Consider the following 17,826-nt stretch of genomic DNA (forward strand, 5'->3'; position numbering starts at 1 on the left):
GGAGTTAACTGCGCTGTAACTGCGCGGTTGACAACAGTTGCGGTCGCTTTAGAGGCAGTCATAGACGGGAACACCTGAACATCCAACGGAAATAACGGGATTTTATCATCATAACCATCCACATAGCTTATAAATGATAGTTTAGCTGTGATCTATAAAGAGATTTCAAGATGATGCTATCCCCGTGGGACCGCTGGTATTCTACAAGCTGCTGTCTTTGCTGCCATGTCAGGACAGGCACAGTTATCTTGGGTATTTGGTACATGGTGAGCCTGGTTTACCTGTAATTATGGACGTAACGATTGACTTGATCAATGCCATTTAATAACCCTGTTTTTGTTTGATAGTAGCCTAATTATAAGATAACATTACAGTTAATAGCTGCTGGTTTCTTGATAACGTTAATACATCAATTATATTTCGATTTTAGACTATAATGATTGATAACGCAATTAATATATTGTCAATCAGGCATCAATTGTATCACTTTATAAAAATGTCTAGGCCATTCAGAGTCCATGAAGGGTTTCAATGTAATTCAACACCAATGGAAAAATAGAATCCTTCTTATACAATTTTAATTAGGTCAGGTTGCTCAGGTGTTTTGTCAGGTAGATACAGTAGCATGTCTCAGCATGCAACAGGGGATTTTCCATTCTATAATTTACTGCACCCATGACTCATTGCCCTATGCCTACACACCATCCGACTTCATAATATCATTTGAATCTTAACTGTCAAGCAAGTGAGGGCTCTCAGAATAAATGTTTTGAATTTCACAAATTAATCTTATTAAGAGTTATCTCTGTCCCCTCCTACATGTCTGTCTGTCTGTCTGTCTGTCTGTCTGTCTGTCTGTCTGACTGACTGTCTGCTTCCTTTCCTTCCTCTGTGTCAATTTCTGTCTGTCTCCCTGTCTGTCTCCTTTTAATCTGCCTGCCTGCCTGCCTACCTGTCTGCCTGCCTACCCGTCTGCCTGCCTACCTGTGGTTAAGCTGATCAACGCAGTGGTGCTGCTGATCCTCCTGACAGCCCTCGGTGATCCAGACCAGTATCACCTGACCAGCGCTGAGCTTGCTAACGACATGGACGTCATGGATGATGCCAGTAAGTAGTCATCCATGTTGGCATGCTGGCATCCATGTTGTTTGGATGCTCCAGGTCCCAGTCTGGGCTCTCGGCTACTCGCTCCTGAAGACACCGTTTGGGGCTTTGGGACACCATATAGATCACCCTCTATCATGGAAAGCAGGCCAGGGTCTATGTTTCTCTAATCAAACAAGCTCCTCCAGCCCACCAGCATGTGTATCTAATGTCCATCTGCAGAGTGCATTGTCAAACCTGCCTCATCAGCTCTACCTGGGTCAGGTCGGAGGCTTAGGGCAGCGTTTGTTTTCCAGGGAGGATGTGGCGTGGGCCGGTTGCTGAGGGGCCGTCTGGATGAGGCAGAGCGTTGTCCCAGTTCCAGGGATTAGACGGCCCTGTGTGATCCCCGGCTTCTGGTTAGAGCCTGGCTTCCCTGGAACAGGCTGTGGGAGCACACAGACTAGCATAGCATAAGTACTCTGCTGGCTTTGCACAGATAAAAGTGAAGTGGATTCATAGAAGGGTAGTTTGGTTATTATTTATAAGCATATTATTAGTTCCTTTTTTTTTTTTTTAACCTTTGGATGTGTTCTGATACTGTACATTACAGTCAATTGATTTACAGGTCCAATACAGCTAATTAATGAACAATCCAGCCGTGTTTGGAAACGCCACCATGTGTGTTCATTGAGGTGAAACTGATCCAGGGCTCTTAGGATGAGGATAGTGCTCGACCAGCCAAAGGCCTGCTTCAGCATGAGCGGGTGGACATCAATAGAATCAGTCCCAAGGATAGAGCATGAGAACACACACACACAGTCACACACACTGTGGTTAGTTATATAAGTAAATTAGAGAAAGACACTTGGACACACAATTATTGTGTGCCACAGCAGTGACAAACATGTCTGGATAATCAGGCTGTGACAACATCAAGGCTGTGACAATGTAAAAATTATACTAGACATTTTTCTTAACCTTGGCAGTGTGTAGGAGTGTAGCTTAGCTGGTAGCTGGTTTAGCTGGTAAAGCAAACATGCAATCACATGAGGTCACAACTGGTCTCATCTGAGGACATCTGGACAGAGCAGCTATTGTCATGCACACCGTGTCCTTGTCAGACACAGAGGTAGAAACACACACGCACACACACGCACACACCCACACACTCACACACACAGAGAAAGTTTAGTATTGGGACCATGATGTAATTTCCTCCTCCTCTGATACAGATATGTGCATCGCTTCGGCCATCTCTCTGCTGATGATACTGATCTGTGGAATGGCCACCTACGGAGCGTACAAGGTGAGCCAACACACTTTACACTTCTTCATTGTATTCTGGATACCCAGATTTACCCCTGAAAATGTTGCAGAAAATGTTGATTTAAACCCAAGGACAGTGGCTGTGTTGTGTGCGTGTTTATGAATGAGTAAGGAAGCAGCGTGGGTTATATTCAGCTTTACAGACAATCTGCATATCTCCATCTGGAGAGACTAGCCTCTAACATTCCAGCTGATTTACATCCTCTGCTCTAGTTAAAGACCAGAGTTTGGATTCTCTGTGTTCTCTATTCTTAGAAACATCAACCTTCTCCTGTGCTCTATAATGCTATTCCCTGGCGTCTCAACTCCGATGTTTTCCCTTACACAGCAACACGCTGCTTGGATCGTCCCGTTCTTCTGCTACCAGATCTTTGACTTTGCTCTCAACACCCTGGTGGCTGTCAGCATCGTGGTGTACCCCAACACCATCCAGGACTACCTGCTGCAGCTGGTGAGAGGAGATCTCCTCTAACCTCTGAGACGGAATAGAACGCATACAATCTATTCACATGCAGTTCAATTATAAACAGGTTCTATATGGAATGCTGAAGTTAATTCCTGAAAAGGGGTCAAGAGTATTCTGTATTTGTCTCCCTTTATTGATCCACTTCTCTATGCTCATCCACAAGGTTAACATGAACGGCAGATGGAGGTGCATTCGTTTGCTCGACGTCTCCTCTAATCCCTCTCTCTTCCCTTCTGCCTCTCAGCCAGATAACTTCCCCTACCGAGATGAGATTATGTCTCTGAGCAACGTGTGCCTGGTCTTGATCGTGCTGCTGTTCATCAGCTGCATCCTGGCCTTCAAGGTACCTTCTGCCCCCCGAAATACAACATTTCCTGCTTGCTAGCACCTTGGTTTGATTGGGAAAGTGGTCTGCCTGGAACCCACAAGTAGAACAAGTTAATAACTAAACATATTATGGTAATGAATGTCAAGGTTGATGACTGTATATATAATATGACCTACCACAGAAAATATTATCAACACATGTTACCTCATGTCTGTTCCCGAGGTGAGTAGGCCTGGGTGTTTATATAGTGATAAACAGTATTATACAGGTTTGGCGTTGCCTGTAGCACAAGGGTGGAGAGAGATGTGGTCGAGTGGCTTTGAGTAAGGCACACTTTTGTATAGATCACAGAGGAAAATTGTGGTCGTCTGAGTAATTATTCCAGTTATTTTAGCGGGGGAACCCTGGAGCTGGGGCCCTGGCCGGAATCTCTGGATCTGCAGCCCTCCTTCTGACTCTAGAAAGGGGGCCATTGATGCAGGGCTTTGTTGTGCTGTTGCTCTTGGAAACCCTGGACAGCTTTCACCTGGTACTGACGACAGTGCCCATTTGTCGAGATTTATACAGAGCTCACCTCTGTCTGTTGACCTCCTGTTAATCGCTGCCAGAGCCCCAATGGTGAACCTGTCAGTCAGTTGCTTCCACATACATTACACCAAACATTCTTTCGGAGCTGTCCCAGAAGAAAATCTATTCAAAGTTATTTTAATGTATTTTCTTTTTATTTCCTTAAAGGGGAAAATACTGTCTAAGAGTTTATCATTCTCAACTTAGATCATAGTTTGTGTCTCTGTGGAGGGTAGCTTTTGATAGACCCTGGCTAATACACCAAGGTTTTTGGTCCCATTTCTAGGCTAATTTAATGCTCATATCAGTTCCTCTATCACTCTGACTAGCCTAGAAGGAGACTCCAGCAGTGTCCCAGGAGATTTCATTTGGATTCAGTTTGTGGTCAAATGCAATAATCCAATTTCTACACAAAGAGTGTTAGAAGTGAACCGTGCGCCAAAGCAACCAACGATGAAGTGTGAGGTGGATGTGAGGAATGTGTCTTTTCACTGCCGTGTCTGAGCACTCCCCTGACTCGTTGCCGGAGAGGAAGAGGTCCTCTCGGAGGCCGTACACGTGACAGAGGTGTTGATGCGTCGAGGTGGCTCCGGCAGAGGGCCACAGAGGGCAGGTCCTGTCCTGGTGGCGGTGGCGGCTCGATGGCCTTACCAGATGGTGTTGCGCTTGGCTGCGGCATCTGCTGTGAGACTGATGATGTCGGGTTGTCAGAAAACACACCGAGTTTGTTTTTTGTGCCACTCCTGAGTGAATTCGACTCCCCCCTACTCTGGCTGGGAGATAGAGTCTTCATAGACAGGGGAGCTTTGGAACAGCTTCTCCATTGATGTATTCTGGCTGACATCTGCACTCGGCTATTTCCCTGAGTAGAGGAAATAGAGTTTAGGGTTAGAGTTAGGCCGTACACTGTCACACACAATGACCACTGTCTGACGGAAAGTATCTGTGCTCCAGACTCCAAACTGACAGCAAACAAATCAAACTATGTATACAAGGAACACGTTTTATTTTTGACCTCATCTTGGAAAAGTCTGACTTTCATGTGTTTATGTATACTATTTGTCCTGACCGTGTGTGTGTGTGTGTGTGTGTGTGTGTGGCAGGCCTACCTGATTGCCTGCGTGTGGAACTGCTACAGGTATGTGAGTGGACGAGGCACCACTGAGATCCTGGTCTACGTCACCACCAATGATACCACAGTAAGTTATACAGAGCTTGCTTCTGGGTCACTGTGACCATAACAAGCTCTGCATTTTGTTTTTCTCGTGCTGCTGGAAATGTAGGAACCAACTCTGCTTCATGCTTTCAACTAGGAAGGAGTCAGATGCTGACCATAAATCGGCGGATCATAAATTGGCTGGTCTAGATATTGCTGTCAGAGCACATTTCTTAGGGAAACAAAGCCTTCAGAAGCCTAAGGAAAGAGGAACCTGTCCCTGAAGTCTGGGTTTTATAGACATGCGTAGGATTCCATCAAGCTGGCTTCCAACTGTAAAGCCGTGATGTTGGAGGAGGAAGGAAGTATAAAGTTGGACTGGAGTTTTAGTTGTGTATGAACGGTGCTCCACGCTGGCAAACACATTAATATGGCTATAGTACAGCCTAAGTGCACTAGCATGGTGGGTCTCCCCCCCCTCTCTCTCTGTCTTTCTCTCTCTCTCTCTCTCTCTCTCTCTCTCTCTCTCTCTCTCTCTCTCTCTCTCTCTCTCTCTCTCTCTCCCTCCCTTTCTTTATCACTCTATTTTCCCATCTCTATTTCACCCTCGTACCTCCACTCCCTCCCTCCTGCAGGTATCTTATTGCCCAGTCCCGGCCACCTGGCCTGCGCTCCCCTGCTTACCCCACAGATGTCACCCCACGCTCCCTCACAGGCAGGAGAAATACTGCCCTGAAACATGGAGCTCTGGGGGTCTGCTTTTACAGTCAGGCTCTTGCTCTGCCAACTCTGACAGAACTACAGTATGATCTTATTGTAGTGTAGTGATGTCACTACTGACTGTAATATTCACCACAAATATGAATTAGGAAGGATCATTTGTATGAGAATCAAAATAAGAACACAATACGTTTTTGATGAAATGAACAACTGGTGTACTCAATGTCTGAACAATGTGATTATAGACATTGCTAAACAATTCAGAGTAGACCCATGGAACTTCGCTGTGTCTAACACAGAATTTAGGCCGCTACTGTGAATCAGCTGCTGTTGGAGGTGAGACACCGTGGGGTGCCGTGGGCGAGGTGTAACACAGGTCAAACAGGCTTGTTGTCCGGTTGTCAGACGCATGTCAGAAGGTAGCAACTCCGGTGGCCCACAGAGAAAACGTGGGCCAAATCTTTTCTGTCTTGGCCAACAGAAAAGGCAGGCTGCATAGTAAACTGGGGTGGTGGTGGTGGTGGTGGTGGTGGTGGGGGGGGGGGGGCGGGGGTAGAGATGAGCGTCTGTCCATCAGAGAAGCTGTAAACATGGCGTGTGGATGTCCACAGCCTCGCCCGCACGCGTCACCTCCCTCTCTCTCTGGCCTCTCTCTCCGTTCAGCCCCCCCCGTCCCTCCCTTATTCTCTGTTACATAACCCTGTCGTGTGTGATGGTGCTCTATACTAGGCCAGTATGGTGGATGCAGCGTCACTTCCGAGGGCTACCGGTGCTGTGGCCACGGTCTCCTCCCCTGACCTGGCTGTAGCGACTGACTCATCAGTTACAATCCTAGAGCCGGTCTTCTGGATTAGCCTTTTTCACTGTTGGAATGAGACCAAGACATACTTATCCGTCACACAGTCCTAAAGGGTCAGATATTGGAATATAAAAGACACTACCCATGGTTGTGAACAACATGTTTGTGGTTTGTTGTTGTTGTCATGGTGTTTGTGTCCCTGGGATGGCTCCAGAGCTTGATATGTCTTGTCTGTGTTGACAGGTACTGCTGCCCTCTTACGACGACACTCTGGCTATTCCAGTCAAGGGCGCTCCACCCCCTTACACAACAGAATGAAATTGTGCCCCGCTGTTACTGCAACTTGACAACCTCCCTCTGTTCCACTGCACACACACATACTGGACATGCATACACCCTGATTCAAACAGATATTTATACACACACGCACTCAAGGTGATCCCCATGTAATGTACCCACTCCTATATCCATTTTCTATCCATTCTGTCAAAGAGATACAACTATTGTTAGACTACTACTACAGTTTCTTGCTAAAAGCAATGGTGGGTAGAACGTAAAAAATATACAAAGATATAATGATGCAATATTAAAGAAGTGAGATGCAATATGTAAGTGCTAGAGTGTAACATCTCATATATTTTTAATACTTTTGTATGTGCTTTACTTGTACCTGTACTAAAACACTCCCTGTTTACTTGTGTGTAAAATAGTGACCGACTCTTCACTTTCAAATCCTTACTCTGTTGTGTTCATAATTGTTGTTGGATTGCCTTTTCAACATCCTTCTTTTTGATGGGGTGCACATAATGTATGAAGTGTGGCTACGACCGGACGGATTCCAAAGAATTGCACCTGCCTGTTATCTGATGTAGAATAAGTACCCGCCTACTTCTCTAGATGTTACTGTGGCGTGTGCGTGTGCGTGTGTGTGAGCGTGGGCAAAAATCAACAGAGTTGGCTTAGCAACCGCTCACTTTAAGTTTTGATATAATCTCGACTTGTAAATGTGATCTGATTGGTGTGTCCACTGATGAGAAGGCGTAAAGTCATGTTTTTTCAATTAATCCTGACGTTGGCTCTGTGGGTCAACAAGGTGGGCCTACCGGACGAAGTCATTTGGCAGGCTGCTTGGTATACGAGGATCATCCTCTGTGGACACAACAATCAAACCAACTTTCTGTTGCTGTATGAAACCACAGATAAGCTATATTTATTTGTATATTAAAAAATGAAAGAATTTCAGTGAAACTTGTTTGTGTTTTATATTAAATTGATATGTACGTTAGATGCGTGTGTTATATGGCACTGTGAACGTTATTACTTGGGGTTAAGGTCACGTGCTACTGTTGTGTCGTATTACATTTCATGATGGGAGTCAGGTGGCTGAGCGGTACGGGAATCGGGCTCGTAATCAGAAGGTTGCCGGTTCAATACCCTGCCGTGTCCTTGGGCGAAGCACTTCACCCTGCTTGCCATGCGGGAATGTCTCTATACTTACTGTAAGTCGCTCTGGATAAGAGCGTCTGCCAAATGACTAAATGTAAATGATTGGTGTGTGACAAGCACTCCACAGGAGGAAGTCTTTAACTGTCTGACTTTGGCATCTTTTTAAACCTCACTATCTATCTATCTTGCATGGATAACAGTTCCATGGAAACCTTTTCTCCTGGACACACACAAGCAGTAGAACATAACATCTTTGTTGAGTGTTTTCTTGGCAGTTTAAGTGGAGAACACCGCTTACAACCTCTTTCCATTAACTGCTACCGTTTCCCTTGGTGATGGTGAGATCATGCAGACAGCCCATTTTATTACAATCACCCCTTTTCACTCCAGTGTTGCCCCTGTAGGTAGGATGTCCTTAGTGTATACATTTATTTAAAGCAACTCTTGTGTGTTAAGTTTATACTTTGTGAACATGGAGGAGTTCTCATTGCTTATGATTTATGTCAAACTAACATTCAGCATCAAATTGTTCAAAATGTTCACTTGCACCTCAGTGTTTGACTGCTCGGTAAGACTGTGATACTGAGTGAAATCCTTGTGGCTGTACACAACCACAAAGACAAATGAGTCCATGATACTCAATCATCACTCGCAGTAAACAGGTTGGAGATAGGGAGGAGAGAGGGAGGAGAGAGTTACATATTGCGTCAGAGAGAGGATGCAGGGGTGGGGATGGAGGAGTGGAGGAGTGGGGGAGAGGAGGTTAGGAGAAGTTGGGGGCTATATAGTCTACAGCAGAGATTGAGAATGAAGACAGAGAGAGAGAGAGAGAGAGAGAGAGAGAGAGAGAGAGAGAGACATAGAGGGAGAGAGAGACATAGAGGGAGAGAGAGAAAGAGGGAGAGAGACATAGAGGGAGGAGAGAGAGAGAGAGAGAGAGAGAGAGAGAGAGAGAGAGAGAGAGAGAGAGAGAGAGAGAGAGAGAGCTGAAGAACATCTGCTTACCAAGACCAGGAGTGTCCAGCTGCAGACTGTGCAAACTCCTAGGTGGACCCATTGGTCTCCCACACCTCTCTCTGGACAGAACAGTTCAATCAACAATCTCTACATCTCTTCTGGCAGCAAGGTAAGAGACATCATTCCAACGGAAATAATTATGTCTCATTGCTTTGTTAACTTTAACAACTTGCAATTCATGATTTACTGAATTGTTATTTACAGTTAATAGTAATTAAATCTCAATAAATGTAATGTCTTTAATTTGAGAGTTGTGACCATCTACATCTGTAGAGGTAATTGCGAATTAGACAGAATATCTTGGAACACCTGTTTCACTGTGCGTTTGCTTACCAGCAGCTCTGGTATCAGATGGATTTTCTCAGATTTCCATCTGCAGCAGCCTGAAAATCCATTAAAAATGCAGTGTTTACAAAACAGAGAACAGCCTCTCTGTCGACACTGGAATGCTCTGTTTCACTCAGAAACGTGTTCTTTTAAACATAATTACTTTTTTATGAAATGGCATCTTGAATGTACACTTGGAAATGTTGCCATGTGTTGCTGACTTAGTTTCCCAGATGTTTTTCACGAGGCTGTGTAAAGGGTTTTATGTACTCATTTATGCTCAGAATTAAACATGTGATTGGATAGACAGACAACCATGCCATGGGTTCCATCTGTAATTGTTTTCGAGTAGAGTTTTCGAATGCTCATCCAGAAGTTAACAGCAACTAGCATTTCATTTGTGTGTGACCCCTGACAGTTCCAGGTCACAGGCAGTCGTAAACATCCCCAGAACTCTGCTGAATCTCATTCTTGACAACACACTGTAGCAACACAGTGTTGTCATCACCACAGATTTAGTCAAATACCCACTCAGGGTATTTCAGTCAGAGTCAAACCAACCCTACACAAGACAAATACTGGCCAGTCTTCTCTGACCCTTCATTTAGCCTGCAAACTTCTTTTATTTATTCTGCATGGAACAGTTCCAGAATGCACAAGAGCCCTGGATTCAGTGAGGGAGTATATTGATGTATCATATTTTATACATTTCTTCAGTCTTATATGGCTTTGACAACCATGCTCACTCGTTCACGCCAAATAAAGCATTATTGAATTGAATTGAATTTGAGACCAGAGGTCTGGCCCTGCATGTGCTGAAGTGGGAGCAGGCTGTGGAGGTTTAGTAGGGGATGGACCGTGCACTCAGGAACAGGAAAAGATGGCTCCCCCGAGACCACAGAGAGGAACAGTCTCAGGCAACTTACAAACTGTTGTAAATCCCTCCAACCACCTGTGCCCCACAACATCTGAAACCCAGCCGACAGGGTGTCCGCCCCATTCGATGTCATATGGCAAAGCTCTCCAGGCGACCTGGCTGGGTTGTTTTCCTCTCTGAGAAGAGCCTTGATATCACATCAAGTACTAGCTTTGGCTCTGACGCCTGACCAGAGCTGGGGAGACAAGCCACGACAACTCCTGTGGATCAGGAGTGAAATCCAAAGTTGGCTTGTCAAGCGGGAGAGGTGAAAGTCCTCGCTATTTATAACCCCACTCTGACTGACTGGCTGACAGGCTGTCTGACTGACACAACATCTTACTCTCAACCCCAGGCAGCCGATGTCTGTCAGTGGCTGTGTTCAGCCTTCAGACTGAGCTGCTGGTAATTCTCTGTCCCCTGTTCCTGTGTGGCTCCCCCGGGCAGGATGAGGAGCCTGGCTCTCTGCCTCTTGTGCCTGCTCTGCTGCCACGCTGCCCAGGTGGAGGGCAGAGACAGACTCCGCTCGAAGCCCTCCAAGGTGTCCAGGGGCAGGGAGGTCTCTGAGGACACCAACAAGCCTGGGGGTCAGAGGAGCCCAGGTAGTACCAAGTGTGTTTAGTGTTGGGATGAAATAGGGAGTCAAGTGGCTGAGTGGTTAGGGAATTGGGCTGGTTACCAGTGAAGGTTACCAGTTCGATTCCCGGCCGAGCCAAATGACGTTGTGTCCTTGGGCAAGGCACTTCACCCTACTTGCCTCGGGGAATGTCCCTGTACTTACTGTAAGTCGCTCTGGATAAGAGCGTCTGCCAAATGACTACATGTAAATGTAAATACTGCAGATAAGCCATGTGTGTGTGTTTGAGTTTGTGTGCCACTGTGTGTGTGTCTTTCTATCCGAGTACATGTGCATGTGAGTGTGCGTGAACTCCGCGCCTCCCGTGTGTCTCCCAGGGAGCCCGTGCAAAGGGAAGCCTCTGGACTTTGTCTTCATCATCGACAGCTCGCGCAGCGTGCGTCCCCACGACTACGAGAAGGTCAAGACGTTCATCGCCAACATCCTGCGCTTCCTGGACGTTGGGCCCGATGCCACGCGCGTGGGGCTGCTGCAGTACGGCAGCGTGGTCCAGAACGAGTTCTCCCTCGCCACCTACGGCACCAACGGCGAGGTGGATGCGGCTGTGCGCGCCATGGAGCACCTGGCCACGGGGACCATGACGGGCCTGGCCATCCAGTACGCCATGGAGACGGCGTTCTCCGAGGCGGAGGGGGCGCGGCCGGCGGACATGCACATCCCGCGGATCGCCATGATCGTGACAGACGGGCGGCCTCAGGACACGGTGGAGGAGGTGGCGGCGGAGGCGAGGAAGGCGGGGATTCAGATCTTCGCCATCGGGGTGGGCAGGGTGGACATGAGCACGCTGAAGGCCATGGGCAGCGAGCCCCACTCGGAGCACGTCCACCTGGTGGCCAACTTCAGCCAGATCGAGACGCTGACCTCCGTCTTCCAGTCCAAGCTGTGTGGAGGTCAGGAGGTCGTCCTTTTGTCTGAAGGACCTGATGGTTCACTGTCCTCCGTCTTCTCTCTCCTGTCTTCTCTCTTCTCTCCCCATCTTCTCTCTCTCTCTCTCGCTCCCTCTCTCACGCCCTCCTCTCTCGGTAGTCGCCACAGTCTCTAGTACCAAAGCTATCCCTCTTCATGCCCCACTTGGAGTACTAAAAATAGCCTTTTTTCTGTGTGTGTGTGTGTGTGTGTTAGACACAGACGTTTGCTCCGTGGTGGACCACGGCTGTGATCACATCTGTGTGAGCACCCCGGCCTCCTACATGTGCCGCTGCAGGAAGGGCTACGCCCTCAACCCCGACGGCAAGACCTGCAAAGGTGTGCAACACCTACTGCGTTACCCCGACAACAACGTTACCTGAACTCCCAACAATCGCGCAACATAACGTCACTATGTTTGTTCGGCGTAAGTCGTCGTCACACCACCGATAATAGTATGACCAGTGAGTGGAGGAGTAACCCTGTGTCTGCCTTTGGGGTGCCCTAGCGGAGGACCTGTGCGCGGTGGTGGAGCATGGCTGTGCCCACATCTGTGCCAACCTGCCGGAGGCCAGGTACGAGTGTCGCTGCCGGCCGGGGTATGAACTCAACCAGGACCTGAAGACATGCAGGAGTGAGAACCGAGCAGCCGCCCTGCCTTCCTTCTGTCTCTGTGGGAGACATTGTAATGCAGAATGACGTTAGAAAATCCATCGTTGTCTCATGCTATTATATTGATTTATATTGATTGTTTTATTGCAGCCTCGTAGGCTTGTCCCCTTTTAGCCCGGCGTGTGTTCCCCATATACTTCCCCCTGTCTTTCTCTCTCTCTCTCTCTCTCTCTCTCTCTCTCTCTCTCTCTCTCTCTCTCTCTCTCTCTCTCTCCCTCTCTCTCTCTCTCTCTCTCTCTCTCTTTTATTCTCTCTCCATTACTCTTGATCCATTGAGCAGAACCTGAAATTAGAACTGACTGAATGCCCAACTGTACACACAAAGATCTGTCATTGTAGTGCAACAGTACCTGGCTGTAACTAACCCTAACCCTAGCTGTAATGGCATCAACACAACCAGGTCTCTGTAAGGGTAGACGTCCCTGGAGCCGTCCAATCCAAACACAGTATTATTGGGTTCAGGGTGATGCCAGAGTGGGGCCTGCCTGTCCACCCACCCCCAGCTGGAAACTTATCCTGCTTCTCTCTCTCTCTCTCTCTCTCTCTCTCTCTCTCTCTTTCTCTCTCTCTCTCTGTGTGTGGAAGCCAGGGAGAACGACTAAAGTGGGAGAGATTTCCTAAAGGAAGTGAGCTTTTCCAATCATCTAAGCAGCTGTTGAAATATGGGGGAGTGTGTATTCATGGTGTCAGAATTCAGAGAAGCCATAACAAAAAAGCGCTAGTTTGATTCAATAAAAGGTTTTATTGGCAATGGGTTACAGTAAATGGTGGGGCGTCATGTAAATTAATATACGAGGGCTGTACTAGAATCTCAGGACTCTGTAACCTGGATATAGACTGTCTGATCTGGCCAAGTCCCGTCTCTGATTAGACTTTGATCAAATACATCTATTATGCTACAAAGGTTGAGTTGGATTCATGTCAAGAGTTGGCACTTTTTGTAGTTGCTGTTAACTGGAGCTAAATTCTGATTCTGATTCTGATTCTCCCCTCAGGGATAGATTACTGTGACTTGGGGAACCATGGCTGCCAGCATGACTGTGTGAGCACTCCCGAGTCCTACATCTGCCGCTGCAAGAAGGGCTACGTCCTCAACCTGGACGGCAAGACCTGCAGCAGTGAGTTCAGCTCCCCTTCCTGGGCGCCCCTGCCTATTAAACGTCCACCTGTCTCCTGAATGTAGATCTCAGATGATGTCTCTGAAGCAACTGAACACATGACACATGACATTTGGGAGACGAGAATGTGAACACTGCTCAACGTTTTGGGAGGATTCTCTGACCCTCATCGTCCTGTCCTGTCTCTGCCGTCTGTGATGGGGGGGTCAGATGGCTGAGCGGTGAGGGAGTCGGGCTAGTAATCAAAGGGTTGCCAGATCGATTCCCGGCCGTGCCAAATGACATTGTGTGAGCAAGGCACTTCACCCTACTTGCCTCGCGGGGAATGTCCCTGTACTTACTGTAAGTCGCTCTGAATAAGAGCGTCTGCTAAATGTAATGTAAATGATGTCATGTCTTTTTCCTAACTCCTGCCTTCCAGAGATAGACCACTGTGCCCTGGGCACCCATGGTTGTGAACATGAGTGTGTGAACACAAACAAGTCCTTTGTGTGTAAATGCAGGACGGGCTACATGCTTCGACCAGATGGGAAGACCTGCAAAAGTAAGTCTCTGACACTGTCTAACAACTAGACTGTCTTCAGGGATCTGTGGGCCCTTCCGAAACTCTGCCACTCAGTGTTTTTCCACCCTGGTATTTATGTGTTACGTCATTTGATCGGACGGGATGTTAGGTCAGCGATAATCCTCCAATCCAGACCCCGCTTTTTTGACGGATTAAGAGGAATATTCTGCCCTGATTGACAGTTCCTGGGCAGCTCAAATGGACAGGGAGTTTAGAGTCTCTTTGTCATCAGACATGATATGTACACATTGGACATAACACCAGGGAGACAGTATGTTCTATTTTAATAGACACGAGGCACAGACAAATGATTGGGATTTGTGTGGAAAAAGAACTATTAAATCAGGTTGGACTGTTGAACTGTAATCCCTCTAATGTTTAGAAGCTTAAAGACACGATGGGCTTGGATGTGAAAGTAAATGAGGTATTATGTATTCAAACTTCTGTCTAAAAACACACCCATCTCACTATAACCACTCACTACCCATTCATACTCAACTCCCTTCCTCCTCTTCCCCCTCCTCCCCCCTCCCCTTCCCCCTCCTCCCCTCCTCGCTTCTTCCTCTTCCCTTTCCTCCCTTTCCCCTCCTCTCCTCCTCCCTTCCTCCTCCTCCCCCTGCCTTCCCCCCTCCCCTCCTCCCTTCCTCCTCTTCCCCCTCCTCCCCTCCTACTTTCCTCCTCTTCCCCTTCCTTCCCTCCTCCTCTCCTCGCTTCCCCTTCCTCCACTCCTCCCCTCCTCCCTTCCTCCTATACTCTGTCCCAGGTCTAGACTTGTGCCAGTCGGTGGACCACGGCTGTGAGCATCTGTGTGTCAGCACACCTGACTCCTACAGCTGCAAGTGCTTCGAAGGATTCATACTGGGGGAGGACGGCAAGAGCTGCAAAAGTACTGAACTGCTTGATTTAAATATGTTAACACACAACAATGTTATTGTTAAGGTAAAAGTTTTTTTTTTTTTACTTAACCTATGCCATCAAAACTTCCAGTTATTTTCATCATGCTTTTAACACCCATGGGTTGCCAAAAGCAAGTTCTCCTGGTTGTATGCTGTGTGTATGTGTGTGTGCTTGCACGTGTGCTCACGTGTGTGTGTGTGTTCATGACAGAGCCAGACTGTGGAGACGGAGTGATGGACCTGATGTTCATCATCGATGGCTCCAAAAGTCTCGGCCCCTCCAACTTCGAGCTGGTCAAACAGTTTGTCAACGGCATCGTGGACTCTCTGGAAGTGTCTGCTGCAGGGACCCACGTGGGCCTGCTGCAGTACTCCACCAAGGTCCGGACCGAGTTCACCCTGGCCCAGTTCACCTCAGGCCAGGAGGTGAAGAAGGCCGTGTCTGGCATGCAGTACATGGGACGAGGCTCCATGACAGGGTCGGCCATCCGTCAAATGTTTGAGTACAGCTTCTCCACCAAGGAAGGTGCCAGGCCGGGCATCGCTCGTGTCGCAATCGTGTTCACCGACGGGAGATCCCAGGATGACGTCTCTAAGTGGGCTGCCAAGGCTAAGGATGCCGGTAAGTGTCAGGACAGAACGGTAGACTTCCTGTGTGATCCGGATGTGCACCCATGCAAGGATGACTAGATAGCAATTGTCGCCTTTACAAACCTGTCACTTATGCTAAGAAAAATGGCTAATTGTATTCTTGTACTCCAAAACCAGTACTGTCACATTCTTCAACAGTACAGAACACTTCAGCCACAAGAACCGTTGACTATATCTCCTTATCTTATTCTAGAACTGGAACACAATGGCTTGGGAAAGCTGTAGGAATACTGTTCCACATTGTGTCTAAGAGTCTGCTGTTTCTCCTCTTGCAGGTATCACCATCTATGCCCTTGGAGTGGGCAAGGCCATCGAGGAGGAACTCCGAGAGATAGCATCAGAGCCAGACGAGAAGCATTTGTATTATGCTGAAGATTTCAGCCGCATGGGAGAAATAACTAACAAACTGAAGTCAAGGATATGTAAAGGTAACCACAACCAGTTTAAACAGAACATTAAGCCACAAGCCCCCCATCTCATACTTTTCCTGAACAAATGAGAAATGTACTGAAATCAGCTATTAAGAATCCATTTTACAACTACTTGACTACTAGTATTGTTAAAATACTTACAATAAGTCTAAACACAGATTAGAAGTGAAAAAGGTTACTTGAAGAATAGGTTATGTTTCTGTCTCTACCATGGGGAGTCTTTGCCTTCAACTGAACTTCAGTGTGTCGCAGATTTATGCTCTGTACGGTTAAAATGTTTCTTGGTACCGGTAAGTACTTTTAGTGATGTGGTGAAAGGATGTGCAGTGCCTTGGGAAAATGTCCACAGTCATCTGTTTTTCCATGAGATTTTACTTCCGGATGTAGTACCACACACAGTGAAATAGTACAAATGTTCTTTACTGCCTCATTGTATAGGCCTATGTATATTTTGATTGAGACATGGTAAATCTAATATATATTTAGATATATAGCTATCGAGAATCACTGGAAGTTGATAGGTCTTCCTTCTGCTCACTATTTTCCACATAAATGTAGCTGCAACTATTGCTCAGTTCTTTGAAAATGTGAACATTGCTGCCTCTTGGAGGTGAAATATGTATAACAGGATAGAAGCCATGGCTGAATCCTGTTTTCCCTAGTGTGCCCACGTCCGCACATCGATCCAAAAGGTGGTGTGTTGAACCGTATGCACGTACAGTAGGCCAGCAATTCACTGTGGTTTTAAATCTATTTGGTCGTGTAGAAAGTTAGAGAGTTGAGCAAAGACGCTGTGCTGTGGTCTATGAATCTGAGATGAACCCACTTTTACATCTATTTAACCATCCTTTCCTCCATGTCTATTTTCCCCCAAATATTTTTTATTGATAGCATATTTCTCTTTTATTCCCAGACGAGCCGTCAGGTGAAGACATGTGTAAGTGTGAGAATGTGCTGTTGTTCCAGAACCAGGTGACGGAAAAGCTGAAGAAACTCGCCCAGATTAATATCCTTCACAGTCCGTGTATTGATTAATTGATAGATTTATTAAAAAACATCAAATACAGGTACCACATTACTTCCAGCCCAGGGACACATTAAACCCCAGGCCGACATCTCTTACATAGTCTTCTGAATATTTGTTTACCGGTATATCTTCCTTAATCGCCTGTTTACTTGATCTTGTGTCAAATAGGCTAGAAACTCTGGAGATTCGCCTGGGACAGAAGTGAAGAACTGTTCATGCAGCTACACCCAGTCATCTCTAACATCAACGCTGTGGGAACTGAGTGGCACATTCAAGGATATAAAGTTCCTATGATGAGTGTTGACCTTTATAAACACCCAACGAGTAAAATGAACCCTCCTGGTGTTAAATAAGGATAACACTTGGACATTTCCTGTGAGACATATTAGCTTCGTTTTCTGCTGTTTCAGCTGTTAAATTATGGTATATTTGTAAACATTCTGGTATAGTGTATTTTTGTATGGATTTAGTAAGGCCTAGAAAATGTGTCTACAACAGGTTTTATAAAACAAATGTAATACACTTCCTATTCAAGCATAAATGTATACTTGTATACATGATTGTATAATGACAAGTCAAAGTAAAAACATTTTGCACATCCGAAATAAAAGCTTTTATTTAGTCATTCTGTTGACCTTTTTTTTAACATGTTTTAGATTTTAATACACACGAGTTTGCCTAGGTGATATGTATATATTTTGTATTGCGTTAGCTGTTTTCCCCAGTAGATGGCAACATTGTTTCGACGAACTCCAGGAGGGACGCTTAA

General features: G+C 46.5%; 2 protein-coding genes across 3 annotated transcripts; both read left to right on the plus strand.

The window, feature by feature from the left end:
• Window positions 1-23: 23 nt before the first annotated feature.
• On the plus strand, window positions 24-7,690 carry LOC146300958 (lysosomal-associated transmembrane protein 4B-like). Its single transcript, XM_084708225.1, has 7 exons — window positions 24-266; window positions 996-1,107; window positions 2,319-2,392; window positions 2,741-2,863; window positions 3,123-3,221; window positions 4,877-4,972; window positions 6,692-7,690. The coding sequence occupies exons 1-7, from the start codon at window positions 171-173 to the stop codon at window positions 6,764-6,766; spliced, it is 675 nt and encodes a 224-aa protein (XP_084564351.1). The 5' UTR covers window positions 24-170; the 3' UTR covers window positions 6,767-7,690.
• Window positions 7,691-8,829: 1,139 nt separating this feature from the next.
• On the plus strand, window positions 8,830-17,683 carry LOC146300959 (matrilin-1-like). Of its 2 annotated transcripts, none has more exons than XM_084708246.1 (12): window positions 8,830-9,020; window positions 10,602-10,756; window positions 11,109-11,681; window positions 11,914-12,036; window positions 12,206-12,331; window positions 13,365-13,487; window positions 13,909-14,031; window positions 14,816-14,938; window positions 15,160-15,570; window positions 15,875-16,027; window positions 16,944-16,967; window positions 17,226-17,683. In XM_084708246.1, the coding sequence occupies exons 2-12, from the start codon at window positions 10,603-10,605 to the stop codon at window positions 17,228-17,230; spliced, it is 1,938 nt and encodes a 645-aa protein (XP_084564372.1). In that variant the 5' UTR covers window positions 8,830-9,020; window position 10,602; the 3' UTR covers window positions 17,231-17,683. The 2 variants fall into 2 exon arrangements, with proteins under 2 accessions (XP_084564372.1, XP_084564363.1); XM_084708237.1 differs by having other exon boundaries at window positions 8,832-9,020; window positions 16,944-17,036; window positions 17,207-17,683.
• Window positions 17,684-17,826: the final 143 nt, after the last annotated feature.

Source organism: Hypomesus nipponensis, chromosome 2 (genome assembly GCF_054491055.1).
Source record: "Hypomesus nipponensis isolate SF chromosome 2, ASM5449105v1, whole genome shotgun sequence".
Classification (NCBI taxonomy): Eukaryota; Metazoa; Chordata; class Actinopteri; order Osmeriformes; family Osmeridae; genus Hypomesus; species Hypomesus nipponensis.

What these genes read in the sequence shown, in the direction of transcription:
- LOC146300959 (XM_084708237.1), top strand. Translation starts at nt 10,603, where the DNA reads ATGAGGAGCCTGGCTCTCTGCCTCTTGTGCCTGCTCTGCTGCCACGCT. An exon ending in CCAGTCCAAGCTGTGTGGAG is followed by an intron (nt 11,682 to 11,913) that starts GTCAGGAGGTCG and finishes TGTGTGTGTTAG; the next exon opens with ACACAGACGTTTGCTCCGTG. An exon ending in AGATGGGAAGACCTGCAAAA is followed by an intron (nt 14,032 to 14,815) that starts GTAAGTCTCTGA and finishes ACTCTGTCCCAG; the next exon opens with GTCTAGACTTGTGCCAGTCG.
- LOC146300958 (XM_084708225.1), top strand. Translation starts at nt 171, where the DNA reads ATGATGCTATCCCCGTGGGACCGCTGGTATTCTACAAGCTGCTGTCTT. An exon ending in GGACGTCATGGATGATGCCA is followed by an intron (nt 1,108 to 2,318) that starts GTAAGTAGTCAT and finishes CCTCTGATACAG; the next exon opens with ATATGTGCATCGCTTCGGCC. An exon ending in CCACCTACGGAGCGTACAAG is followed by an intron (nt 2,393 to 2,740) that starts GTGAGCCAACAC and finishes TCCCTTACACAG; the next exon opens with CAACACGCTGCTTGGATCGT.